A 27,993-nucleotide genomic window follows, 5' to 3' on the forward strand; every position below is an offset into this window, starting at 1 on the left:
CCCCGGCGCAGGCAGGCGGCCCCGCAGGCGGCCCCGCACGCGGCCCCGCAGCTCCCGCTCTCGCTGGGGGCACCCACCCAGCGGGGGGCTGCCGCCCAACTTCGTTACGGGGTTTTTCCCAGGAAGAAAGAGCAGAAAGGCAGGTGTACCAGGACCGTCCTCAACGCTGAAAACCTAACGTGTGCCGTGCAGGTACCCGACACGGTAATTAGGGATGCTGGACCTAAAACGCGAGGCTCTTCCGTGCTCGGCAGCGACTGGCGCTCTCCTGCCAAATCCCTGCTCTTCTCCTATTGCCCTTAAACCATCTCCATTTGACTTTTCGACATCGATTCCCTTGCAAATCTGCAAACAAAGCAACTCAAATTTGTTGAAATCGCGTCTAATTTATGCTGAAACAGATGAATAGGAGGTAATTTTTTTCAGAATTTTTTTTTTTAAACACAATAAATTTCTAATTGCAACTGTCCTGGTTTCCTCTCCTTTAGTAAAATCACAGGATACAGGATTATATCTCATCATCCAGATTTCAGCTGCTCCTACATGCTCTATCCTCAGTTTATGAATTTTCACTTAAGTCAAGTTAACTAAGTCATGCTGCATACACATCTGAATCATTTCTTGGTTATTTCCTTCTGTGATTTCAATCCTCTGTTTTTAATCAAATTATGAAACTAAATTTCCACTTATCATGTGACTATCAGGGCATCTGTTCATAATCTGTCCAATTCCTACAAATACTCCTTTCTTTGGCTTTTGGAAATTTGGCAGCTCTCTGTAAAATCTTCTGTGTCATTTACGTCCAGTATTTCTCTCTAATGCCAAGTGTAAATTGCAACCCATTGATGGCAAACACAGAGAAACAATTTCCCTGGGTTTCGCCGAGTGTGTTTTCAAGCTAAGGTACTGTTTTCCTTTTTTACTCAACCAACCATAATACTTAAAAGTATTTGCAGAAAAATTTTGACTTTCAGAGAACAAAGGAACTTCTCTCCCAGAGATTTAATTTTTCACAGAGATTTATTTTTTTCAAGAACACTCACATGTATGAAGTGAGAGAAATTTTAATATGTTTATTTTATTTTCTCTATCTGATGGCAAATAACCTTTTGTTTCATTTCTTCTGCCTTCTAGGGCAGCACCTTCAGATAGCTGTGCACAGTGTTCAGCAGTTTTCTTTTGACTTTGACCTTTTCCATTAAAAAATGCTTGCAGGTATTATCAAATAATTTTTCATGTTCAACCAACCCTTGTGCATTAATGTCATCAGTGTTAGTTCTCTAGGTTTTTTTAATTTTTTCACTATCTCTTCCTCTGCATAATTTAAAATTGCTCTTTAAGTTTAAACCTTTCTGGAGTAATTTTTCCCAGTTGTGCTTTTTGAGCACTGAATATAATATCAGCACAACAGCAGCAACTTTCAAAGTTCATTTACTGGTTTCAGCAGCATTTCATGGACACAGAGTGCTCTTAAATGTGGCTGAGGTTCAACCACCTCTGGCCAGCGAGGATTTCAGATTTGTTCCTGTGCTTGTTTTCTTCATCTATTTCAGGTGAGCAGGAGAAAAAAACACTTGCAACTTCTTACCTAATTTTCCCCACATTTACTCTTGGTGTTTGCTTGCTTCTTCCCATCCCTTCATTCACCATTAGGCATGATGACTCAGATTATTATACTGCTGCTTGATTATCACTAAAGGTTAGTTACTTGTTTGCATTAACAATCCCCATCTTTCACATTTACAGTGAATGATTTCACCACCAATTGCACAGCCTTTGCTGTTTTTCTAAAGCTTTGGTATAACGAAAATATTTCATTTCCTAGTATATGGGAAAAACGGATAAAACGTGCCTCAACTAAACAAGTAGAAGGCGCAAAAATTTCAAAGGGAAGAAGGGACTTTCTCCTCCACTAAGGAGTTTTGCAAAATACAGTCTTTGCTCAATTTATGATTTTCTGCCGTACAGTTTACGCTCGAATCCTTGGAGCTGGAAATACCTCCTTTACTACAGTTGAAATGAAAACCCTAGCGCTTTCACTGCTGCAAAGATCAGCAAAACACGGTCGTAAATATGCTTATATCTGACATGTAACGTGTATGTAGGGATGCCTACACCCCGCCACACATGTGCATATATGAAATGGGGTGTCCCATACAACTCCATGACTTTTCCGGAGCCTAATAACCGAAGAGCCCCACGTTGCATCCTGTGCGCCCAGTCCAGCCCAGTGCGGCTGCCGCCTCCTCCCCAGCAAAGCACCACCCGGCTCCTTTGTGCTCGCTCGGAGGCAGCAATAAGGACATTCTCTCTGCTTTGTTATTAATCTTTCAGAATATAGTTTTCATTTACAGGCTGAAATTGAGCCAGATGATTATAGTGTTTAAAAACACATGCTTAAATACAGGTAATACTCATATAAACATGTCCTGCTGAGTAACAAACGCAAAAAGGGGAAAGTCCTCGTGGTGACTGGGGAAGGGGGATGGGGTGGGGAACGCGCCATCGTGATCACCCTCGAAGGGCCTCAAAAAAACCCGTAAAAACTAACAAAGCTGCTGGGTTTCTTAATGCCCAGAAGGGCTGGCATTTGGTGAGGGCGGCTGGGGAAGACGAGACCGAGCGATCGAAGGGACTTTGATCAAAGCCCAGCGGTTTACGGTTAGAAAGTTCTCCCGTGCTGCTAACCGTGCCCACGAAAAGAGTTGGGTTTGGGTTTTAGCCGTTTTTTGCAACATCCTGATATTGCAGATGGCCGAGGCGCAGTGCAGTACCAGCTCCAATATTTGCAGTGGCTGAAGCTGCTCTGCGTGGCTCCCAGCGAGGATTATCCCCGCGCCGGGGCTGCCGGCTGCGGCCGCGCTCCAGCCGCTGCGCCCTGCTCCGGGGACGGCCCCGGGCGCCCGGGCGGTCTGGATTAAACCCCTACTTCAGCCCCCTCTGCGAGGGGAAATAATCCAAAATATTTTGGTGGGGGCCCCCCGGTTTGTAACGGCGCCATGTCAGAAAGGAACCGCACGGAGCTGAGAAGGTGAGCCACGGGGCCCTGCACAGCAGCCCTTTACTGGGAAAATTCACCCCAGAACGATCCGCAGTCGGTTGAACGTCGTGAAAATCCACTGCCGCGGACCCTGAGAGTGCTCCCGCATCTTTGCATACCGTGATGCTGTGCGGTAACATTTAAAAGATTCTGCAATCAAGAAAATGAAGCAAGCTTAGAGCAACTGTAGCTACTCAGTTTGTACAAAAACATGGACCCAGTTTGGCTTAACGTGAATATTATCTGAAGCACATTGGTAGAGTCATTTTCCAGGACAGAAGATTTGGTACGGAATTAAACAGCCCTCAGTTTAGCCCAGGATAAATCCTCTGAAGTCACCAGGGGCCTCCTGGGTGTTAATGAGGGAAGAATTTGGCCCAAGGACAGCAGCTGGATTTTCGGGGATTGCTGAATATAGCAAAGCATTGTCTGCTGTATTTTTACAGAGCACCACAGTGCTGCTAGAAAACAGGCTTGCCACATCGTCAGAGAGTTCGGCTGATCTGCAACACCTTCCGAATTTATCAGATAATCCCTCCATACCTATTCCACTCAAAAATGCAAGCTAAATACATACGGTAAGATGCTTCAGGTATGAAAAAGGACACAGCATCAGAATATTAATGTATTGTAAAAAAAGGGCACCATAACTTACGTAGGGTTGATTAATAATCAGATAAACACAGTATTTGTCAGTATATATATACTGGAACCGCTCACTAAATTATGGAACACATGTCCTGGTATCCCTGCTTTTCACAGTACCTCCCAGTACACAAATATCTGTATTTCCATGCAACGCTGAAGTTCAGAACATCTATAAGTGCCCACTTTTTCAAACATCTCCAATCCTATACCATCTGGTAGGTATCAGCACTGAAGTCACTTATGGGCGGGGGGGGGGGGATGGATAGGAGACAGTGAGGATTAATGACATGCAGAAAAGAACGCTGTGCAGAGAACTACTTTTTTGCACTATTTCTCCCTGAGAAAAATACTGAAGACTTGCTGGCAAGAGCTGCTTCATTGGGCTCTGCTTTTTTTCAGTTCAAGTAAGCACTTCAACATGATTCAGTAAGGATGTCCTACCATTACTTGCTTCAAAATGTTCCTCTCTGGCAAATTATTACAAACCCTAAAAAAAGACCTGTTAACCTAACAAGTCAATTATCATCACTCTTCCCTGTGTAAGCATTCGACTACAAACAGCTTACAACAAAAATCCTGGCTCAAGTTGTCTCAGACAGGGTAAAATATCCTGACATGCCTCAGTCTTAAAAAGGTGTTTTGTGGCTGAATTCCCATTTTTAATGATATAATTATTGTTTTCCCTTTGAATATGAGAACACAGGAAAGGCTTACAGAAGTTCAAATGCATGGGAAACAGCGTTTTTCTGAAATTATGTTAGCAATATTTTTAACCAAAGAAAAGTTACCATAAAAACATCTGAGAGACCAAAGAAACTTCCTGTCCAAAAAATAACAAAACCGATGCTAAATACTTTAAGTGGCTCAGAGGATGTTTTTTTTAACTTCTTACTATTCATCAGCCTGAAAGATAAACAACGGCCTCCCCCTTTTCGGTGGGGAAGCAAGGTTTTGTAGGGAAAAAAATCATTATCCTCAGACTAAAAGCCATTTGCATGTCCTCAAATGATCTAGCATCATACGAGGCCGATGGCTAATGTGTATCTGCGTCACACAGGTTTGGAAAGGATGCTTAATTAGTTAGAGCTCACATTGACGTGAAAGAGCATGCGCCTGCTCCGGGGTCAGGAGCAGAGAAGTGAAACCTCCGTCGCTCGTTGCAAAGGAAGCGGAGGGAAGAAGTGGGACTTGAAGCTAACGGTACGCAAGAACTGGAAATAAGTCACGCTTGTGTGCCCGAGGCAGCGGCACGCTGCGACCCGGCAAAGCCAAGGTGGGCGCCCAGCGGAGCGGGCCGGGGGAGGAGGAACCCCCACCGCCCCACCTTCCGCAGCCCTTCCAGCTCCCCGAGACGGGGAAGAGCTCTCCCCAGAGGAACACAAAAGCTGGAGAAAGGATGGACGTATTCCCGCTCGGATGAGAAGGCAACGGAAAAAACCAGGTTCTTTCCAGAAGATCGGCAATGACCTTCCTAGGACCTAAGCAAGTGAATAGATAGGAACGATGCAAAGACATGACATTGGTGTATGTTGCCATCATTTTCTTGGGAAAGGGCTATTAAAAATTTAAACTTGAGCAGTTTTGAGTAACAAAATCGTGTTTCATGTTACAGGAGCCTTATGTTTTCCGTGTTATAAAGTCACATTTAGTTTTTACAGAACCATGTTATGCAAACACGCCTAAAACCAACTAATGACACTCGTGGTATTTAAAACAGGAACTTTCTTTTTTCCTCTATTTTAAATTTCCCTCTGCTACTCGCAGCCTTTTTCCGCACAGCTGAAGTACATGCTCTTCAATGGAAACTGATATATTCTAACACAGCACGTAGCTGAGGCTGAATAAAGTGCAAAGGCATATTCATTTCAAGTGAAGCCTGTGAAGTTTAGGTCACCTTGCGCTTAAGACAGGACAAAAAATTAGTCAACCTACAACAACAACAAAATTGGCAAATTCAGCTGCTATGAGAAATTGGAAGGGGGAAAAAAAGCATCTTTTTATGCTGACACAGGTAAAAATATAATAAGCTGGTATTTCAGCGAGTCAGAGCGGAGCATGCCACCCCGGCCCGTTCCTGCTTGCCGCGCTGCAAACTGCCTCCCAGGTAGGTCAGCACTGCAGGAGGAAAAAACCAAGGCTTTTAAGTAAAAATGAAGACCGCATGCATTCAGTGGAAGGCCAAAGCACAAAATGCTGCGGCCGCATCCATGTCGCTGCAGCGTGCGCCGGGAGCTGGCTGGCCCCAGTGCATCCCCAGCTGCACTGGCTGGGAGGGAATGGGAGCTACGGTTTCACTGCCCGGTGCGTTGAGATCACCCAGCGGCTTCTTCACCCGTGCCAGGCGCTGCCCATGCTCGACACCTTCACGTTTCTGGTCTACGCCTCTCTTCAGGATTGTCTCCTTAGTACGCAGCGCCCATCCAACGCCTGCCCGTGCCCGCACACCCGGGATTACTGCAGCACCTTCCTGCGCTCACCGGGGGAACACCTGGGATTTCTTACTCCAGGCAGATCTACTGCAAATATAGCAACCCGAGTACTCCCATGTATGAAGAAAACCAGTCAGCAACACTTCGCCCTTACAGTACAATTTTCATCTGTTCATATAATCTCTATTATACAAATTTAAGCAGATGTATCTAGTAACCTGCCCAAATTCAGGGAGGAGCAACGTGCCTGTAAATAGAGGCACCTTCATTTAATTCAAAAAAGACGGTGCTTGATTCAGTCCAAAAGGCTGTGCAGGCACTTATTCCAGTTAATCTCGCCCACTGGGCTCCCACAGAGGTGGTACTCCAGGTGCTGGGGAAGAGCAGACCCTCTACGCATCCCACTCGCTGTCCAAACGGTGCGTTTCCTCCCTCCTTTTTGCATGGCAAAGGGGAGGAGGATCTCTACGGTTGTGGAGGTAATGTTTTATCCTGCCTACCCTGCAGAGAGAAGCGTTGTTCCCGCTCCGCGATACTGCTGGTTTCAGGGAAATGAGCATAAGCCACCCAGTCAAAGCCAGTGCCCATGCAGGTTGATGCTGGTTTAAATAAGCCAGTATGGGACTGCATGGGGACACGCCTCCCTCTGCGTCTTCCCTTACGTCTCCTTTACAGGGTCCTTTACTCCAGCTTGCACTCACGGCACTAACACAAGCTACAGCAATGCCTTCATAGTCAAAAGATGCAGAAAAGAGTTGATGTGGAGTAGAGCTCTGCAGGGGTGGTACAACCACTTCAGACTAATACTAGAGACAAAAGTTGTCACAAAATGGGTAATAAGTTTACCCGAAAGAAATAAGTAAAAAAAAAAATAATTCAAAGCCACTACGCTGAATTACTCTACAGAAAAGAAATACCAGGCTGAACAAAAGCACAGAGGAGAGCAAAGTTTCAGAGATACTGCTTTGTTCTTGATTTTACTTAACGTCCTATACATACAAGGTATCTTAGAGCAACTGAATTGATAAAGGAAGGAAGGTGGAAAAAAAGCAAAGAGCCAGAAGTTACATGGCAAGATTTGCAACACCAGGTAACTTCAGAGTAAGATTCTAGTAACTGGCACAGCATCATTGTTCTATCCAGACAGAACAGCAAGGGTACATGAGGAAGAAGCCTCATTCATCCTTGCTGGGCTGCTGAAAAATACTCAGCAAAAGGTGTCTTCCTATTGTACACTTCCAATTCCCAAACTGTCTGTGCTGCTCTACACGTGTACAATCACGTCAAATCTATCGTTACGATATCAGGATGTGCCATGTGCCCATAAAATATGACAAGCAGTAGAAATTTCCATATGTGACTCCCGTATCTCATGCCTGGGGATGAAGAAAGATATAGCTGCTACAGAACTCTGCTGATGCTGCCAGAAGAGCAGAGTGGTGACTTGCACTAACTGCAAATGTGCTTTCTCACAAGTCTTCCAAAGCTGGGCTGGGAATCAATCATTTTGCAAAGCCCGTCCAAGACTGGTCATCGTGGAATGAAACTTCTCAAAATGACTGATTTAAACTGGAAATACATATTAAAAAGAAAATAGTAAGGATTCATGGAAAATGATCACTCTTCCACGCCCAAGGTTTAAAAAAACAGGGGAGCAGTGAATCAGGATGCAACTACCGAGTACTGTTTTGGACAACAGTCACTGAAAGGGTGTTAAAAAAAGGCAGAGGAGCTCTGTTACCAAGGTCTTTTCCAACCTAAACGATTCTATGATTCTATAAGACGTAGGCAGAGGGTAAGACACGGGCGACTCTTCTTGATGACACAAGATGGCCTCACAAAACCTTTGACTGAGGTTCTTAAAACTTTACTTTTCAGGACCAAGAAGGCAAGCAGGATTTTCAAACAGTGGAAACAACCTGTTTCCTATCTTCTTGTTCACAACAGATAACATTAAAGACTATGTGGGTAAGCTGCAGTAGCCCATCACTCCATCCATGGCATGGGGAAGACATGACGGTAAGGTGCCATACAGCAATGGGCAGCTTCTTGCTAATTTTCTCTGTAGATGGCTATAACATGCTGGGCAGTTAATTGCCATTTTTTGCATTACATGAAAAAATAAAAATATAACTCTCTTCAAAAATTGGATTTGTCACAGCACCTTGTTATCCAATGTAAAGGTAACACTGTGTATTATAGAGCATGCAAAAAAAAAGAGACAGAGAAATACCCAAGAGAGTTATATTTCAGTGATACAGTTGGTTTTTATTAGGCTTTATATGCATTTTTCCCCAGACACTTTTGAAAGACAAGGATGTGGGAAATACCCATAATTCTAACTGTAGCATACCCTATATCTTTACTATTTAAAAAAAAAATGTTTTCTCCTGACAGTCAACCAGGATCCATTTTCAAAGAAAGAAAATAGTTTAAAAGAAAAAAAAAGACAGACCTATAAACATGCAGACAGATGGCTATATTCTGTCATTAACTTCAAAACGAAATAAAAATATTAACTTCTCCATTGTTGCTAAACATACTGCAGCAAGACTCGAATGCCTGGCAGACATGCCCCTCATCTGCTGCAAAGGCACAAAGAAATACCTGGCTCCTGTGTTATTATTGTTTATTATTTGTTAAGCACCAACAATGTGTTCAGCACTTTTCAAAGCCGGAGCGGGGGGAAAAAAATGCTTTAAAAATGCTGCTCCCAAGCTGAAGAAGGCTGAGCACACAAGACGGAGCAGGATGGCTGCACGGGGGAAGCACAGCCTGCAGCCGAATGAAACACACGTTTTAGAGGCATGAAAGGGCTCGAGTGCTGTTCCTCCACCTGCGAGGGACACTTCCAACCCCTAACGCCGAGCCCTCGCCCTCTAACCAGAGCAATCATAACGCCAGCCGCAGACTGCGGCAAAACACAAGTCAGTTACGGGGAAAAAAAGCTGCGAAAGGGGAACAATGACAATCAAGCAAAACAGGAAAGGGGAAGCGAGAAAGACACACCACAAGGCATTGCCAAGTCGTTGGTCGACGGCCCCCAGTCTACAGATGCGGAGTCCTAACTTAGGCATAGCTGCACTGAAAATGTGGGTTTCTGCTCCCGAGCGGAGGACTGGGGGGGATGATTCAGCTAACCCGGCTCCGGGAGCCGCTCACCGCACAAGAAGAGCGGTGGGTGCCCGTGCCAGCCCCCTCCAGCCCGGCCTCCCTGGGGCATCTCTTGCAGGGAACCGGGCTCCGGGGCTCTGATCCGTCCTCTGCCCCACGTCCCTGGGAACAGCCGCACGGCACTCGGGGCAGCCCGTCACCTAAGGGCCACGCACAACCCAGGTGGGACTTAGGGGCCCGAATCCTCACGCACCTGGAACGCGCTGCGCTTTGCTGTCCCACGGGAGCGTTCTAATGCTGAATGAAAACAAGCTGGAAAAGCATCCTCAGATGGGCGAAGACAAAGAATTAGAAAAGAAGTAGGGAATGCTCCACGACAACTCTACAGCCATTTGATGTTGCTTGTGTGTTTGAGGTATCAGAGGGTTTTCTTTTTTTAGGCAGGCTGATAGCAGAACTTAGTCATTGTTTTTAATTATTCCATACATAAATAGCTGGTAGGATTCATATCCTCATACATTCCCTGAAATCTCTACTTGTCAAAAGTAATTGCTCCTTTTTTAAGCCAAGCAGCAAAGGAATAAATCACACAACAATAGAAGCACGGCTAGAGTGTCTTCTTCCAAAGAAAAAATATCACTAAGGTCAGTGCTGATGCCAGGCTGGACCGATGGCTAAGGCTGGCACCAGACATGGAGGGAGTAACGCTGCGATACTCAAACACAGGCTTTCAAGTGGGACGTAAAGGTATTTCTTTTTTTCTCCCGCTACTAACAAGAGGGAATTTAAAGAGCTTTCTGTGAAAATCAGGTGGCGAGAGTTTACTGGAATGTGAAAGCTCTTAAAAATATACAGATCGTGGGCTTGTGTTTATCTGGACCTTCCAAGAGAGTATGTGCAGTAAAACAGGTGAAGAAATTCCACAGGCAATGCAGCAAGAATGATCTGCTGTCTAAATGTATGGCGCTTGTTTGTTAAAACACTGATTTCTCAGTGCATCCGTATGCTGAACTATTTACTTCTGTATCTGAATGACCTAAAATATAATTATTAGCCTGTGCAAAGTGTAAACAAGTGAGATGCACTAGATTTTGAAACTCTGAGAGATTCAGACAACTTAAAGATTGCTTAAATTGCAACTAGAAATACTGTAAAGAAGTTTGCAAAATAAGGGAAATTTTATGACTTGTAGAAACGAATTAATAGCTGTCTTAGAGAATACAGATCCTGACTAAATTTTGCGTAGTGTGTGTTTTGAAAATAGTGATTATTTTAATAATTAGTGTTCTGTATCTGTCTGTGCTTGTAAAGGATCTTGTTTCTCCATCTTGAGCCGTTCTGTACGTGAAGTTCCTGCCTGCAGTTGCATGGTAATTAAGTGTGATTAAAGATGCTATTCATTCCCCTGCAAAGCAGCAGGTAACCACATGTCAGAAGGGGGTGGTGGGAGAACCGAGTAACTTCTGGGCAGTAAAAAGGCTATTGGAAATGGTCTGTTGGAAATGAGCAATGCGACAGCGTACAGCAAACGCTACAAAAGCGGCCATGCAGGTTTGTGGCAACTGTGGGAGATCATCGCGTTCAGAAACATGATGGTGACCTGAAGAAAATAGTATTTAAAATAACCTCTTTATTTCTCTGTGCACCAGGCGATGCTGAGATCCCAGTCACAGCCTGGACAGGACTGAGATGAGCTCTGTTCAGAAACACACAGAAAAGCACCCCACAGCCGACAGCCAAACCCAACGGTAACAACCGAGAGGAGTCAGAACAGGCGAGAAGCTACGGAGGGCAGATGCCTCCTGTGGAAGGGTAACTCTACTGCTGAAATGGTGGGAGAAACAGAGGGGAGGAGCAGAAGACGACTCTCAAAAGACAACTGCTCCCAGAAGACAGCAAGGCCGTTTTTTCTGAGAAGTGTCAGAAATTAGGTCAATACTAGCGTGTTGAAGCTTCCCCCAGAAATCCATTTCTTATAGCTATCTCACGTCTATCACAATCCTTTGTAATACCTGAACACATGAGTACGTGCTGTGTATGCGTCTTGTGTATGTGTGCATACGCACTGCCTGCACGTGAGCTCCTCCTTCTCTCTCCGTGTTTGCCTAAAATTGCCAGTGAAAGCTGGAGATCTACTGAGCCCTCTGGAAGTCAGTGACCCAAACCACTTGAGAACTGAGGCAATGGGCACAGCCTGGAATACGGAAATTCCACTGAAACATAAGAAAACACTTTTTACTGTGAGTGCGGTCAAACACTGGAAGAGATTGCCCGGAGAGGTTGTGGAGTCTCCATCCTTGGAGTTACTCAAAACCCGCCTGGACGTGGTCCTGGGCAGCCTGCTTTAGCTGCTCCTGCTTGAGCAAGGGGTTGGACGAGATGACCTCCGAAGGTGCCAACCTCAATGGTTCTGTGAGTAAAGCTCTAAAGCTATAGTGTCTTTAGTGAGACTATATCCTTGTCCTCACAATCATGACAAGAATTTCTGATAGTCCAAAAAGCGGTATTTTTCTTCAGAACTTGCTTGAACTGTCACTACCTTGCAGCTGAGCTGCATTATCTAACGGGCCTAGAAGGCTCGTTACATGAGTGATTCAGAAAGAACATGGCTTATTAGTGGAGCCAGGGAAAGGAGCATGTAGTTCACCACCAAGATGTGAACGCACAGCTACACGGGAGACTGTCGTCTTTGGAGAAAGCAATGAATGGTTGATAAATGCCACTGTTTGCACCAAGTATGCAATGAAAATGGTCTCAGCTATTATTCCAGGAGACCAATTTTTTGCTTATTAGGGTTTATGCATTTACATTAGCAGAACCTGCCAAACCATACCTTATATGCCAAGGAGAGCATCCCCAGCTATCACCCTTGTACAACGTGGCACTCAATAGTCAATTCTGAAAACTGCCAGAATTAGTCAAAGCATAGCCTGTCTTTTTGCTGGAGGTCTTCCATCAAACACTGACCAGACCTGAACCAGTAACGTGCAGCATAGCGAGCCCACAACCTGCCACAGTACAACTGCACGCAAGCATCATTCCCCTTTTTATCGCATTCACGATAGCACAGAAAGTCAGAGTGCAGCGACTGCGAAGGCGAACCAAGCTCCTATTAGCACTCAACCACAACATAAACCTATTATTGCACATTACAAATCGCAGTGTTATTCTGTTGCCAGGTTATAAGCTCCAGAAAGGTGCCCTTGGAATGCTCACTTCCAACAAAATAGCCCTCAGCTTAACATTTGATCCAAAGGGCTAAGAGAAAAGCACTCCTTTTACCACTAAATTGCAGTATTGGGTTTTAGCATTTCTTCAATTATGACATGGACAATGAAACCGTGTCTTTCTGGATGCATGAGGAATTCTGCTAAATGAGCCATTCAGACATCTGAACTTAAGTCTGTTCCTTTAATACATTTGATTAACATGGAAATTTTATCTCTTATGTCATTATTTTAGTGCTGTAACATCAAAAACATTAGTCCACAACGTGCCCACAATCACAGGAGGATAGTTTATGGGCGCTAGAACTAATTTCTGGAGCAGAAGCAATGATTCCATCTCCCAAAGCGAGATGCTCGAGCAGAAATGACGACAGAGGTGAATCTTCTCCAACTATAAATTACCACAGAAGTTACCTGGCAAAATTCTGCTTCCCAGCTCCACTGAACCAAATGGGACTTCTGCCATTGACCTCACGGGAGCCAGAATTTCATCCATTCATATTGATCATTTGTGCTTGGGGCAGGAACGTGTACTGACGAAGTCAGGGGAAGCCAGATTCAGAGTTCAGCTACTCCGTCTCCTTACCCCACATGCAAGATTATACCTATGCGAGAGGTTAGTATGGCTGTAGCCGCTGAGGAGGAATTTTGGACTTTAGGGGCAAGGAGCATTTTCTCTTTGCATTTACTTTAGCCAAAGGCTAGACGTACAATACAGTGTAATTCTATTTTGTACCATGTTTCCTATGGAGCACATCATATCCACACACAGCTGTGGCTGGTAAGTACATATTGCTCAGTCAAGAAGTCAGAGTGTTCAAATACTTAAAAGCAAATAAACAAAGCACAGGAGCTTTTGTTAAGGGCATTGACACTTCCCATCTAATCACAAAAAGTGGATTAGCAATAGACTTCGTAGGAACCTAAATTCCTTGGTACCTTAGGTATCTTTTATCACTTTAGTACAGCTTTTGTGCGTTTTTTACAGGGAGGGAGAACGAAAGAGAAATTATTATAGGGAATCTTGCCATCAAAATGAGAGGAAAGCTAGTTATTTGACTAAGCAAAAAAATACTAAGTAATTTGTAACAGAAGAATAAAATGAACTCACTGTGTCTCCAGAGGTCTGCAATATGATCTTCAGAAAAGGTAGCTTGCCAATTTAATTGAGGTAGGAGTTATTTAATTTTTTTATATACAGGTATAGTTTTCAATAAAACTACATATGCCTATAATACTGCAATGGCAGATGTGTCTCGATTATTAGAGGTGGGCTCTAGGGAATATATACAATGGATCTTGAAATCCGTAAGCAGCTGTTTGGAAGGGAGGGGTGGAACATTGCAACACACACACATGTTCCTTAAGTGCAGTAATGTTTTGTTATTTTACTGCAGGTGTATTACAGAGATGAAATTTAATAACTTATTGTATACGATACCAATAAAACGGAAAGATTCTTTGCCCTGACGTTCATGAACAAAGTACAAATTAGAAGCAGTTCAGAGCGCAGCAGCTCCGTGCACAGACACACACACACACCACCTCGGTTCACACCTTTCCTGTCTGCAGTCACAATACCATCTTTTTTATTGTTTACTATGAAAAGCTGGGCAGGCCATAAAAAAAGGGAAAAAGAAAGCAAACCCCCAAAGTGCTCTGCAAGGTAGTGAAGAATGTGTTGTTGATCAAATTCAAGAAAACCAGGAGCATTTAAATGCACAGGGCAGCATTCATGCGCTTATTGGTGAGGTCTCCGAGATGTGGGAAGCCCCTGTGTGATGCTACCAGGGTTATTTTTGTAATAGTTATTCTTTAGCGGCTTAAATCAGAAGCCTGATTTCAGAATATGCATTAGTCTCAATCTCATGCTGAATGAAGCACTGAAGAAGGACCTTTTAAAAGTACATATCAGATAAAAAAGATAATCCCTCCTGCTTTTTTTTTTCCCCTTCTGTCTTTGCTGGACGCCTCTTCATATAATTAGAGATGTTGCAACAATTCAATAATTCACAGCAGAAAAAGGAAGTCCCAGCACTTCTGGAAGAAAAGAGAAAATGGGCAATAGCTATTTCTGTCCATTCCCTTCTCAGCATGAGAAGAACAGCATTATGCAAGGATTTACAGCCTTACCGGACACACAGACAGGCGGGCATGGGCAGCTGGGCTGAGTTAATCCACATGCACTTGCTGCAGAAGCCGCCTGTGTCTTTCCTTTCATTCCCATTACACTCATTTTCAAGTTTTCCAGCAGTACTTCTGTTACTTCTATACAAAATGTCTGTCAAAGCTATGGCATATCCTCCCTCCACTATGCTCACTGAGCCACAAACATTCAAGAATTAAAATCCAAGGCTTTCCTCGCCTTCCTCCACGGGAAACGTTCAGCCTGCTACTGTAGGTAGGGAACAGAAAGGGATGGGACAGGAGGGAAGCGGGGAGCGTGTCGGCCACGCAGCCACCTGCTCAAGGAGGAAAAGCCAATGACTTCTCCCCTCGGAGCGAGCTATGACACAGAGAGGATAAAACGCCACATGCATCTAATAAGAAAACCTTCTGAGAAAGCACCTTGGCTGTCCCAGCTGAACGGAGAGGGGGCCGCAAGCCCCACTGTGTGCCAAAGGCTCCTCTCGCCCGTCACAGAGGGCCAGGGGAGTAAGAAAAGACGGGAGGTAAAGGAGAGAGGATCCACGCGCACGCAGGAGGAGGGACGTCAGGAAAGAGCGCGTAGCATCCGTGAAGAGACTGCAACGTCCAACAAATATTTGGAGTCAGATCTGATGGGAGAGTATACGGGAAAACATTAGCAGCTACAAGAAGGCTGAACTCCGGTTGGGTCTGCGTGAACTTTTAAATGAGTTTCTAGAAACCTCAGCCAGAACTGGCACATTCACTCGCCATGGCAGCCTGCTGTGCCCTTGAACAGAAGCCTCTCGGAAACCCAGACCACTGCTTCCAGAGGGACGGGACGGAGGTTTTGCAGGGAGAGAAGAGAACACGGGAAAGCAAGGAGGAAGAGGGGAGTCGGAGAAAAAGTACTGAAAGGAAGACAGAGAAGAGGCAAGTTAAACAATATACATTGTGTTACAGTGCAGAAACACTCTCTGCGGGAACGCTGCCCTGCCAGTCACATCCCTCTGACTTCTTCGGATCTCGGAGTCTACTCCTTTCTGATCTGGATTCCTTGAATAAATTGCTGCCGATACAGTCCCTCAGGAAATCCTGGAAAGCCACAGAGCTGCTGCAGGTTTGGGCGGACTGCCCTCGGATGCCTACAGCATTGTAAATGCGCGAAGGAGCCATTTTGTTGCAGCCTCTAATGCTGCTTGTTTGAACTGAAGCTGCAATAAAAACAAAGTTAAACATCATGCCTATGTCATTCTGGTGGTTGGCTTTTCTCTTACCGCGGTATCTTGAATTAAGCTGATGGCTAGCAGATATGATCTCAATCTGGATAAAGTTTACTATATTTTGGTAGCAGTTGTGTTTTACTAAAAGAAAAGAAAAAAAAAAAGGGGGCAAAAAAACGCCTGGCTGAGCTTGTACAACTCCACTAGCTTTTACCTTAGCACTTCATTCTAGAGTCAGCTTTTTAACAGTGGGATGGTTCCAAATGGCCTCTGAGAGTATTTCTTGAACATCAAGTAAATCAGTACATCCAAAACCAACATTTAGACTCACTTTCTAAAAGACTTGGTAGTAAAAACAAGTCATCTTAGGATTTGGGGATTTGCTTTAAGTTAAAACACCTTAAAAGCTAAGTATCTGTTACTATGCATTTGCCAAAAAGGCATAATCCAAATTTTCAAAGGACTATCTAATTTATTCCCACATACAATCTCGAGGGTTGCCTTGGAAATCTATGGTGTATGTTTTCTGGCCATCAAGCTCATTTTGCAGTTCTCTTTATTCATTGCTTTTTTGAATTAACTATTGCTCAGAAAAGCGCAATAGCTCTGGATTACTCAAAGTCGGTCTCGTCAACTATTAACCGATTAGTGGAGCCACACTACTATAAGCAGCACACGTTACCATTAGTCTAATAACAGTATTTTGTGAATCCAGATCCTCTTGCACTAAGGAATATCAGTGTTTTATAAGCACTGTAGAATTCATAGAATGGTTTGGGTTGGAAGGGACCTTAAAGATCATCCAGTTCCAACCCCCCGGCCATGGGCAGGGACACCTTCCACTAGACCAGGTTGCTCCAAGCCCCATCCCACCTGACCTTGAACACTGCCAGGGATGGGGCAGCCACAACCTCTTACCTCCCTCACAGTGAAGAATTTCTTCCTTGCATCTGATCTAAATCCACCCTCTTTCAGTTTGAAGCCATTACGCCCTGTCCTATCACATGCCCTTGTAAAAAGTCCCTCTCTGGCTTTCTTGTAGCCCCGCTTTAGGTACTGGCAGGCTGCTATAAGGTCTCCCCAGAGCCTTCTCTTCTCCAGGCTGAACAACCCCAACTCTCTCAGCCTGTCTTCATAGGAGAGGTGCTCCAGCCCCCTGATCACCTTCGTGGCCCTCCTCTGGACTCGCTCCAACAGGTCCATGCCCTTCTCATGTTGGGGGTCCCAGAGCTGAAGGGAGTACTGCAGGTGGGGTCTCACCAGAGCGGAGTAGAGGAGGAGAACCACCTCCCTCGACCTGCTGGTCACGCTTCTTGTGATGCAGCCCAGGATACGGTTGGCTTTCTGGGCTGCGAGCACACATCGCCAGGTCATGTTGAGCTTCTTGTCAACCAACACCCCCAAGTCCTCCTCCACAAAGCTGCTCTCTGTCCACTCATCGCCCAATCTGTATTTGTGCTTGGGATTGCCCCGACCCACATGCAGGACCTTGCACTTGGCCTCGCTGAATTTCATGAGGTTCGCACGGGCCCACCTCTCAAGCCTGTCAAGGTCCCTCTGGACGGCATCCCTTCCCTCCAGCGTGTCGACCGCACCACACAGCTTGGTGTCATCAGCAAACTTTGGCTGAGGGTGCGCTCAATCCCACTGTCCATGTCGCCGACAAAGATGTTAAACAGCGCCGGTCCCAATACCGACCCCTGAGGAACGCCACTTGTCACTGGTCTCCACTCGGACATCGAGCCGTTGACTGCAACCCTTTGAGTGTGACCATCCAGCCAATTCCTTATCCACCAAGTGGTCCATCCGTCAAATCCATGCCTCTCTCATTAACACAGCCCCTCATTGTTAGTTGTAATTGGGAAACCGAAGCATCGTGATTTACAAGCTGATCCTCCAGCCAGAGCAAGGTACTCACATTTCCTCCAGAGCGTTTCCCTGCTCCCACCACGATGCTCACGCACACCCTTGCACCACCCCCTGCTCTGCAATCGCTGATGCAGTGGAGCGGCTGATGCTCAGTTCCACCCACCATTTCATTTCTTCTAGCTCCTTCTGCCTTTACCTCTTTACAGGGCTGACTTACATGAAGCTCTCTAAATAAAGAAGCAGATGCATTGTTCTTCACTACCATGTGCAGACCCTTACTTACCATCTGAGTACCCAACCAAGAATACAGACTAATACAGGAAACTAGAATAAAGTTAGAGAAATCAAGTAGGTGCACTTTTTTTAATACTACTGCCTTGCTAATCCCCCCAAAACCAGCACAATATAAAAAAAAATTGATCTTTGGGGAAATGGTAAGTAGCACAGAATTAAGACAACATGCAAAATCCTGACTTCACTGAATGAAATGAGATTTTTGTCATTAACTTCAATGAAGCCAGTGTTTCAAAAGTGTCTTGACAACAACTTTGGTACATGTTTCTTAGATGACTTCTCTCTAATGGAATTAAATAGTTCCCAAGATAAGCTTTCTTCCATTCCCACTGTAATCAGTGTTGTATTTGCTATGGTTTTCAGTGAGAGCCCAATTGGGCCCTAGGCTCAGAAATAAAAATCATCTTGAAGTAAATGGGTTGCTGTGTATCTGACCTCTTCTCTCATTGGTGTGAACACAGCACAGGGATGAAACCTCAGATCATTGCTGCTATTTGTGTGAAAAGAGGTTGTTGGTTTTTTTCCTACCAGAAGATTAATAGGTAGCAAGTTCAATATCGTTAGGTATTTAGTTTTCCTTAATTGTTCCAGGAACTCATCTACAGAGAGCAATGCATCACATCTGGAGGTAGCAATTTACCTTTCAGAAATCAACAAAATCTGCATGCTCCTCCTGGGTTTAGGAAAAAGGAGCTCACACAGCTACTGCCACTACTCCAGTCCCTCGGATAACCCAAGGCTTCAGGGGATTCTCAACGATCTGCAGTATCACCACCAATATTTCCTTTGGAATTCACCAAGTTTTCTTCAATATCTTCTGTCTAGATAAGCTAATCTTTCTCAATACATGTGAAAGCACATCCTAGAAGTCTTGCAATAGGCTTGTAGCATTTAATTTTCTTTTAAGCCTGAAGGTTCATACTTGTTAATAATTTGGTGGATCCTGATAGTTCTGCAGCCTGGAGAACAGACAACAGATGGTCCAGCCTCAGCATTAAGCATTATTCCTTCTGTATCTTTCAGGAATTCGAGAGATTCTTATTTTAGAAATATTTTTTGCTCCTTCCTGTCTGGGCACTGGTCATCTGCTTCACCTATTTTTCCACTATACTTCAAGAAAGTGGATGCTCTCAGTAGAAAGAAAGACCCTATTCCATGGATTGGAGTTTTTATTATTTGCACTTTTATTGTAGTATCTTCCTAATAATCCTCAAATTTTCATGAATGAAACCAAAGAAAAGGAGAGCGGATAGGTAGGGTTTTCTCCATCAGTTTTTCATTGACGCTACACAACCACAGGGCACTGCCATGTAGATATAATCAAGGATCCATCCAGAGAACCGACCATGTCTGTACCAACTGACTCCTGAGGAAACTCCAGAATTGGTCCACCACAGCGTGAAAAATAATTATTCAATGCTATTGTTCAGGGAAAAAAAATGCATTAACTCTCATACTACAGCCACAGCCATTGGCTTGTTTATTGGAATAAATGTTGGGGTTTTTCTGGTATCTTGACAGACCGTATTCCCTGGCACAGAGGACAGGCAGCGGCGCTGCGATGCTCAGCATCCCCCTGGTTTGCACTGCCCGTCGGGGCTTATCCTCTTTTTCACACATTACGAAGGAGCTCGCCGAAAGGCTGGAGCTCGTTGGCACTTTCAGGTTTGTCCTCTCCTGTGTTCTGGACCAGAAGAGAAGTCTGGCGAGCAGGAGCGGCGTGTGGACTTCTCCTGCAGGTGGTTGGTACTGCATGAAAAGACAAGGCAGAAACCGCGCTGCCTGTTTCTGCGGGCAACCGTCCTCGTTACGGCAATTACCCGGCAGTTCCCCACGAGGGGTTTCAGCTGTTTGCTGATCTGTCACTTGGCCGAGAGAGGCCAAGCCAGGCGGCGGCACGGCACAAGCAGGGCCGGGAGGGGTCCGCAGCTCCCGCCAGCCGTCCCCACGGGATTGATCGGAGCTGCCCCGACCCCACCACGCTCCCAGCACCGCGGGTGCGGTGATGCTGCAGTAACGTCACGCTGAGTAATTTCTGTATCATATGACGCTGGGGGTATCTGGCACCAGGTCACTCTCCGCTACCACCAAGAGCAAAATGCTGTGCAAAATGCCACCGCGCTTTGGGTGGGACACAGAGCTGAGGATGCTTAAGAAAAAATTGTGTTTACAGCAAACTGTCTTCTCAAGCCTACAGCTGCACCTCTCTGCCCTTAGATTCTAAGATTAACTTTTTACTTCCAAAGTAAAGAAAATACACATCTGCGTCTTGGAGATATTCACAGATATGGGTGCACAAAGGGGCCACAGTACGGGTCACATTAAGACTCCACACACAAGGCATATATAGACCATATAACTTATTGAAGTGTAGTGCCGTTCTGAACTCAGGAACAGTTTCTAACTTACTTGCAGTATCACGAGATCATTCAAACACAGTAAGACTGAAAGAAAAACAAAAAGCAAAATGCAGCAAAGAAAAGGTATGTTTTCAGATGAAACGTGAAACTGCAGCAGACCCAAGAGAGCAGCAGAGCGGGATCTCCAAGAGGCTGGAGCTGCAGAGGAGACAGGTCTCACCCTTGGACGGGTGCTACTACACACTGGGGACAATATCCCCAACGCTGAGCACGCACTGGGGACAGAAACACATCCTGCTACCTCCTAGCAATAGAAAGCAAAAGCATACCAGGATTTTAAAGCAAAGAGCACTAGCTAGAAATGGCTCCTAAAACTAATTAAGAGCTACTGCAGTTGGTTTGGATCAGATGAGGGTAAGGTTACACATGCGACCTTCTGCACTTATCTGTGCTGGTTATTGGAAGTGAAATCACCAAGTCATTTACCAACTCACTCAAGAGTTATGTATGTGAAGGTTCAGTGCATCACTAACTTTACTTTCAAGGCTTGGCCTGCAGACCTTCACCAGCGAGCATCTCTGCATCCTTCCAGTTTGTTCTACATAGAATTAAACATAGCTAATTGTGCTTTAAGCAAGGCAAAGCAGCCTTCCCTTATCACCCTTCCCGGTCCAAGCTCAGCGTGCAAAACTTTGCACAGGAAACGTCCCCAAAACTCAAAACGACGCAGACGACGACCGGCAAGCACAGGGGCCTCTCTGGCAGCAGAACAAACCTCACCTCCCTCCGGGCTGACACCGGCCCCGTTAGCGGAAGGGTAAAGCAGAGCAGCTCCGCGCCGGCCAGCGGCAGGGGCCCCACAGCCACCTGCGCAAGGGAAACTGCCGCCCGCTGCCGAAAAACCTCCGAAACCAGACCCGCAGGCAGGGTCCCACGCAGGAGCCCACAGCATCGCAGCGGGGGCACGGGGCTCGCAGCCCAGCTCCCTGCCAGCGCCGCTCAGCGTTCCCGGGATGCTTCCCCTGCGGTGGACGGCTGCACCTATCCATCCGTCCGTGGGAGCCCGTCCGTCCGTCCGTGGGAGCCCGTCCGTCCGTCCGAGGGAGCCCGTCCAGGCGCGGGGGCCGGGATGCGACCCAGGACACGCGGGGCTGCGGAGGGAAGGGGCACGCGGCGACAGCCGGCCGACAGCACTGCCCCGGCCTCCGGCCGCTACTGATGGCGGACACGTGCGCACTGTGAACAGAAATTTCTGTTTAATTGCTCAAATGGCTTCGTTTCTCTACACTAAGTGTTTAAGAAAAACCCAGACCAACGACGTAAGAATAGGCTGTTTCCCCACATTATTAAAGAACACAGACATATGAAAGGAAAGCAGAGATCAAGTATTTCCCTTTCCTATAGGGAAATAATATGCATTTTGGCTGTTTTTTGTTGGTTGTTTTTGGTTTGTTTTTTTTTCCTGGCAGATTTGAACAGTATAAAGCTTTGAATATTAAGAAGGCTATTAAAGTCTTTCAATAGTTTTCCAAAGTGCGAAGCTACTGCACTTAGAAAAAGGAAAGGAAGCCTAGCACTCTTCAAGAGCAAAATGAATTTAAACACACGATTAATATTGCTACTGAAATTAAAAAGAAAGTGTCTTTTAAAAAAATCAATTGTCTTGAAACAAAGCACAGACTTTTGGCTATTGATAGTATTTTTAGACTCAGACTTTCTCTGGAGACTTAAAAGTATGCAAATGCAAAGTGCAGAGAGGCGCGCACACACACATGCTATACCTTTGTATTACATTGGCATTTTATTATTTAATTAAACTACTCTTATTTTTCTAGCTCACGCATGCTTCCCTTGAGACGGCTTTGCTGTTAGCCTGCTGGCCTTGACTTCCAGCCAAAAACAATTCAGAAACAAAAAGGGACAACAAATCATATTTTCACAGACATTTTTATCCCTCAATACAACCTTGTTTTCACACAACATCATACAGATTCTATGAAAACTATAATTTATTGCAGTAGCCATCCAAAGCTAGGGGCTGACACAAGCTCTGCGGTGTGTTTCCACTTCTGTAATTTCCGAAGTTGTGCTGTTGGGAAGGACCCGCCATGCTGAACAGTGCGGCATTGTTGCAAGGGACAACAATCAATAGTTCACAGCAGCTCTGACTAGGGCGGTATTAGGTCAACCCAAGTACTCATAGTCTCCAGTAACTGCATCCTGGCTAGAAAAGCTCAGGCAGGAGCTTTAAAACCTGCATTTGCAAATAAAGCCCATTTCTGAGAAACGCACATCTGCAGCCATTGCCGTTTATGATGGAGCCTATCCCTAAGACGTACAACTTTAAGAAGCAAACCTCATTTATCAGAGTATTTATCACAACCCCTCTGCTGAGCAGACTTTCACTTACCTGGTGGCAACCCTGTAAATTCGAATCTCTTCCATACGATGAGTACGAACCCCTTTCTGTTTTACCTGTTAACAAAAAAAAAAGAAGATGTATAACACATATAAACAGATATATATATAGCTTCTCCAAGCACTTTATATGATGTTCACCACATTTTCCTAGTGCTGTTTACATATGTAAAATAGGCACTGCTGACTGCGTAATGCACGTAGGCAACAGAAAGGGATTAACACTTTTTCATGCTGAGGATGGTGATGTGAAATAAACTTCCTAATCTCAGCTGCGCTGCTCCACACACTTCCTGGAACCGGGATTTAACGGGCTTCCACCAGCTGGCTGAAGGTGCGAGCAGACCTCCTCCGCGCCTCCCCCCCGCCTTGGGGGCTGAGCACCCAGGCACCCTACCTGTCCCCTGCCACCCCAGCGCTGCGCCGGGGGCATGATGAGCCCCTCGCCGGCTCTCCGGACAGCCAGCTTCACACCCAGGAGCTGCTGGCGATGCGGCTCCCCGCTCTCTTTCCCAGGAGGAAATTCCCCCGTGATCGAGGTGACGATGGAATTTACGCCGGGGAAAGACACCGACTGGGAATTCGTCATTTGCCGCCAGGGCTGGGGCTGCCCCGGCGGTGCTGGGACTCGAGCGGGGGCCCAAGGACCGCCCAGACCCTCTGCCAGCCCTAAGCGCCCTTTTCTTTTTCTTTTTTTTTTTTTTCCCAGGAAGCCTTTAACACTCAGAACCAGCAGCCTGACTTGCAGTACCGGTTACGGTTATGCTATATTTGCAAAGGAAAATAAAGGTTCTTTCAGGTTTGAATGGCCAGACTCAAGCAAAATCAAGAAGGGAAGAGGTGGTTTCTGCAAAGCATTAAGTCATGGCTGAGCAGCACCGCACCACGTGCTCCGGAGACAAAGAGCAGTCAAGAGGGCTGATACAAAACATATTGACACTAAAAGACCACCCTTATGGTGAGGATAATCACGGGAGGGGGGGAGGTATTATCTAACAAAACATCCAAGAACACAGTAAAAATCACTCATAAAATTAAAGTTTTTATTATAGGCTGGGGCATAAAACCCACAACACACAGTACCAGTTACTAGGGACCAGATGCTCAGTTTATCTCTGCGCGCAACTCCCAGCGATGCCGGGGACACCTCTGCACCCAGAAGCCGGGTTCACGTGGCTGCACACCCCCACCTACGAGAGACGCGGTGGCAGCCCCACGCCAAAGCCTGCGCCGCCGAGATAAAGCCGCTGTGCTAGCATACCTACCGGAGCCATTAAAAAACGTCCTTTAACTGTGTTTAGAAATATCAGGTTATAACGACGACGATATCCACCGACCTCGCCCATTGCTGGGGCCCGAGCAAGGCAGTGGTGAGGGGTCCCGAGCTGGCGCTGCTACTGCCCGACGGCCGCACGGCTCTGCTGTGCTCCGTTTTCCCAATGCGATCCAAATTTCATAAAGAACCCATGGTGAGGCAGGTCGTTAGACAAAGAATGATGGAGTTAATTTTAATCGTTCCCAAAATGGTGTGGCCACATTGACTCCACAAGCCCTTCCTTTGATATACAGCTACTAGGTTTGATTGCCCTTCAGAGGTATTATTGATAAAGTTTGACTATTGCAAGTGGCTTGGAATAAAAAAATCACCTTTCTCCTCATCACAGTTTAAGACTCTTGCTTGCTTTTGTTTCTCAGTTGGTTTTGGTTTTGTTGTTTTCCACGTGCAGTAGTTACTTATACAGGGGAACCTCCAAAATTTATTTGCAATTCATAGGACATTTGCGCATGTAATAACTTTTGAAAGCACTTGTATCTGGTTATACAAAAATGATGGATCACCCACTCCATAGCCCCCCTCAGGTTCAGAGTACTGGAAGCCTTTGCAGAAATAATTCAAGATTGAAATGACAATGAAATTTTAATCGTGAATCCCCGAGTCCAATGCCGAGATTGGAAAACAAAATGTCTTGCTGGCACGCCTGGAGTTACGTGTGCTACTTCCCATCACCCCAAGAGGGCCAGAAAGTCGATGCAAATAACAAGCGGTGAGGACGGGGGAAAAAAAAAATCCCAAACAGAAAAATAGGGTCGAGGGGAACCAAGTACAAGCAGCGACACAAGGTACTTTGAACGCGCTTCTCACTGCTGCCTGGGTATCAGTAATCTTCTTTTCTATCGTATCAGACACAGGCAGCCTCATCTTAATTTCAGTTGTTAAAAAATATTTATCCAGATACAAAAATAAACCCACTGCAAATTACAAGTTGTCAGGGTTAAAATCTACTTCTATTTGTGTGGGGGAGGATAAGAGAACAGCATAGACATGAATCATTCTCAGTAATTTGAGTGTTTCCATGACATCAATGGGCACTCGTCCAGGACTCTGTCGAAGTCTGTGAGGTACCAAAGCGGCACAGCAGCCAGCAGGAGATTGACTTTTTTTTTTTTAGGATTATGCTCCTTGTAAAGATTTCATCTATAGCATCCACTTTTACCACCAAACAGATAGCTTTGGAGATCATGAGTGAACACATTTCATTCTGATAGTGTAAGCCTTTAACTTTATTACATTTGTTGTTGTTGTTGTTGTTCCCACATACAGCTAGAAATCCGCCTCCTCGATTAAGAACAAATAACCAAAATTCATGAAAAAGTCAAGAAACCATTAAAAAGATATACATACGTAGATTTTCACTATCAACTGTAATTATGAAATTATCGTACTTTTTGTAATGACACTTCATTGGGGGGGGGGAATATCTTTTGTATAAACTGTCCATTTAAAATTAGCTACACTCTTGATGTTGATTTTCTGCTTAAAATTCACTGGCACATTTGTTTCAGATAATAAAATTTGCAAGAGTGCTGATAATATGCAAGAGTAGGCTCTTTAAGCAACTATTTGTGCTCACAAATACAAAAGCTTCTCCTGAATTTCTACGTTTACTGTACATTATGCATCATTTTCAGTCACTTGAACAACCCAGCCTGTACTGTGCGTTTTCCGAGGTTTGCAAGAGCTAAAGATTCTCTCTCCTTTTTTTAAAAAATGTTTTTAAAAAGGAGAGAGCGTCTACAGCGATGTAGACACCCGACGCATTCACTGCGGAATTTTCGAGACAACCCTCTAGTACTAGAATGCGGCAGCCGCTGCGGATATTTTTTGGCACAAAGACAATGGTGGCAGTGCCAAGCCCCATGGCTAAAACTACTCAAAAGAGGCATAAGGGTAGCATTAATCGTTCAAGTCTTTTACTGCATGGAGTACTGTTGTCCATATTTTAAAACCTAAAAGTACCCGTTAGTAATATTTGTTGTAAGCCAGGGAAAAAAAAAAAAAAAAGGAAAAAAAAAGGGAGCCTGAAATAGAGACGAATAACAAATCTTGTCAGACATCTGATTAATTTTTTCTACCTAGAGGACCAAATGCTAAAATGTGCCATTTGTTACCAGCACTCCGAACACGCAACACGATCTATACCCTTCCGTGGCTTTATGATCTGACAATTGAAACAAAGCTCCATGGAAGAAGTTGACCTACAAAGGCTGGTGAATAACTTTCAAGTATGCACTTGTTCTTTAGGTAAGGCAGAAAAAGCATCTCCATTATTATCACAGGCAATAACTTAGTGTGTGTGTAAATATATATATATATATTCAATTAATTGACACAATGCATGCCAATCAAATGAGAGACAAAGAAAGAACTACATGCAGCTCCTGTTTTCTGACAAACACTGAATCTCAAGTCTCTGCTCTCCAAATACCTCTAGAAAAAAATACTGCTTATCTTCACTAAACTACAATGATTGCTTCATAAATATTTTGTTTGCATTTTTGTTTAACTGTAGAAAATAAAGGCAGCACAGGATTGCCAATCAATCAATAAAGAAGCCACTTGCCTTTCCATGGTGTACTTTGAAAAATTAATCAAATTAAGTAGAAAATTTAAGCAACTTCCAAAGCACAAATGCAAGTCATCTGATTCCCCACTCTCTTTTCCCCTGCCCTGGGAGATAGGGCACCTTGGCTTTTTTCTGGTAGGCAGAATGAGAGGCATGAGGCAACTCTTTCCATCTGTAGAGAAAAGGAAGTGATGCTATTTCTATAAATGACTTCAATTCAATGTTTACATTGATTTCATGTTTGACATATTTTTTGAGAGATGAGTTCGATCAGAATATTCTAATTCAGGTTTCTGCTGCCCTACATTTGGGGTTTAATTCTTGGTTAGACTGAAGAAGGGAAACCTGTCTGAGGAAAGGAAAAAAAAAAGAAAAAAATAATTGTATTAGGGATTGGAATTTTAATGGCTGCAAATTTCGGTCTGTTCAGGTCTGCAATTTTGCTTAAACCTGTTTCTTATTTTATTACTGCATTTCTAGCATTTTTGAAAATTAATGATTGTTCCCTCTGATCTTGGATGTCTCAAATGCATCCTGAAGGGACCCCGATCGATTCCCCTACAGAGAATGACAAATTAAAGGAGAAGCCAGTGTCAAAGTCAGACCAGGTATGAGGAACATAGAGCTGGAGCATATTGGGAAAAAGTTCTGAGCAACTGAAGAATGGGCTGAACTTTATAGTTCCAGATTTGTCTGTATATAACGAACACACACGTGTTATCAGCCGTAGCAGGGTTTATTTGCATTGTGATGAGGATCATGAAACAGTTTACTTCTGCCTTAATCTACAGTTCTTGCATTCAAAATTTTCTTATGCTTGTTTAAGTTTGGCTGCGCGAGGAAGGGAGGATGTGAGCACTCCAGGGAGGGAGCGCGGGACTCATCTCCGTGCTCGGTAGCGTGAGTGAAGGTCTCCGACCACCGGCCCTGCCTGACACGAGGACCGCCCCTGCACAGTGACTTCTGCCACTGACAGCCACGTTACCAGCACTGCCATTTTTTTGCCTCAGAGATTTGAAAACCTGACGCATTTCAGCAGAGAAATCAAGCTAAAATTTGTATAGAATTATAAATTATCCAAGGAAAAACCTCACTGCAATAAATGAGCCATGGGACACTATACATCCTGTACCTATAAGCACCTCGCTCTCGGAGAAATGCATGTACCCTGTGCTCTCCATGGACAGCCTCCCAGGCCTTGCTATCTTTTGCCCTTGACAGAAAAAATAGCCTGCCCATGTTTTCATCAGAGGAGCCAGCAGGTAGCTTCTTTATTTTTTCAGAACTTTTGAATACACTCTTCTTTAAAAGAGAAAGGAAAAAAAAAAGGGGGGGGGGG

The 27,993-nt window shown here is 44.8% G+C and overlaps 1 protein-coding gene across 4 annotated transcripts in view; it reads right to left on the bottom strand.

The window, feature by feature from the left end:
* The window catches only part of TCF4 (transcription factor 4), a 239,385-nt gene that overhangs the window by 97,501 nt on the left and 113,891 nt on the right, over positions 1 to 27,993 (bottom strand). For all 4 annotated transcript variants that reach the window (XM_010583045.1, XM_010583044.1, XM_010583043.1 and 1 more), the window contains exon 5: positions 22,742 to 22,806. In XM_010583045.1, coding sequence (XP_010581347.1) covers positions 22,742 to 22,806 — 65 coding nt within the window. The remainder of the gene's footprint in view (positions 1 to 22,741; positions 22,807 to 27,993) is intronic.

The sequence above is a fragment of the Haliaeetus leucocephalus genome, unplaced genomic scaffold (genome assembly GCF_000737465.1).
Source record: "Haliaeetus leucocephalus isolate CR32 unplaced genomic scaffold, Haliaeetus_leucocephalus-4.0 Scaffold866, whole genome shotgun sequence".
Taxonomy (NCBI): domain Eukaryota; kingdom Metazoa; phylum Chordata; class Aves; order Accipitriformes; family Accipitridae; genus Haliaeetus; species Haliaeetus leucocephalus.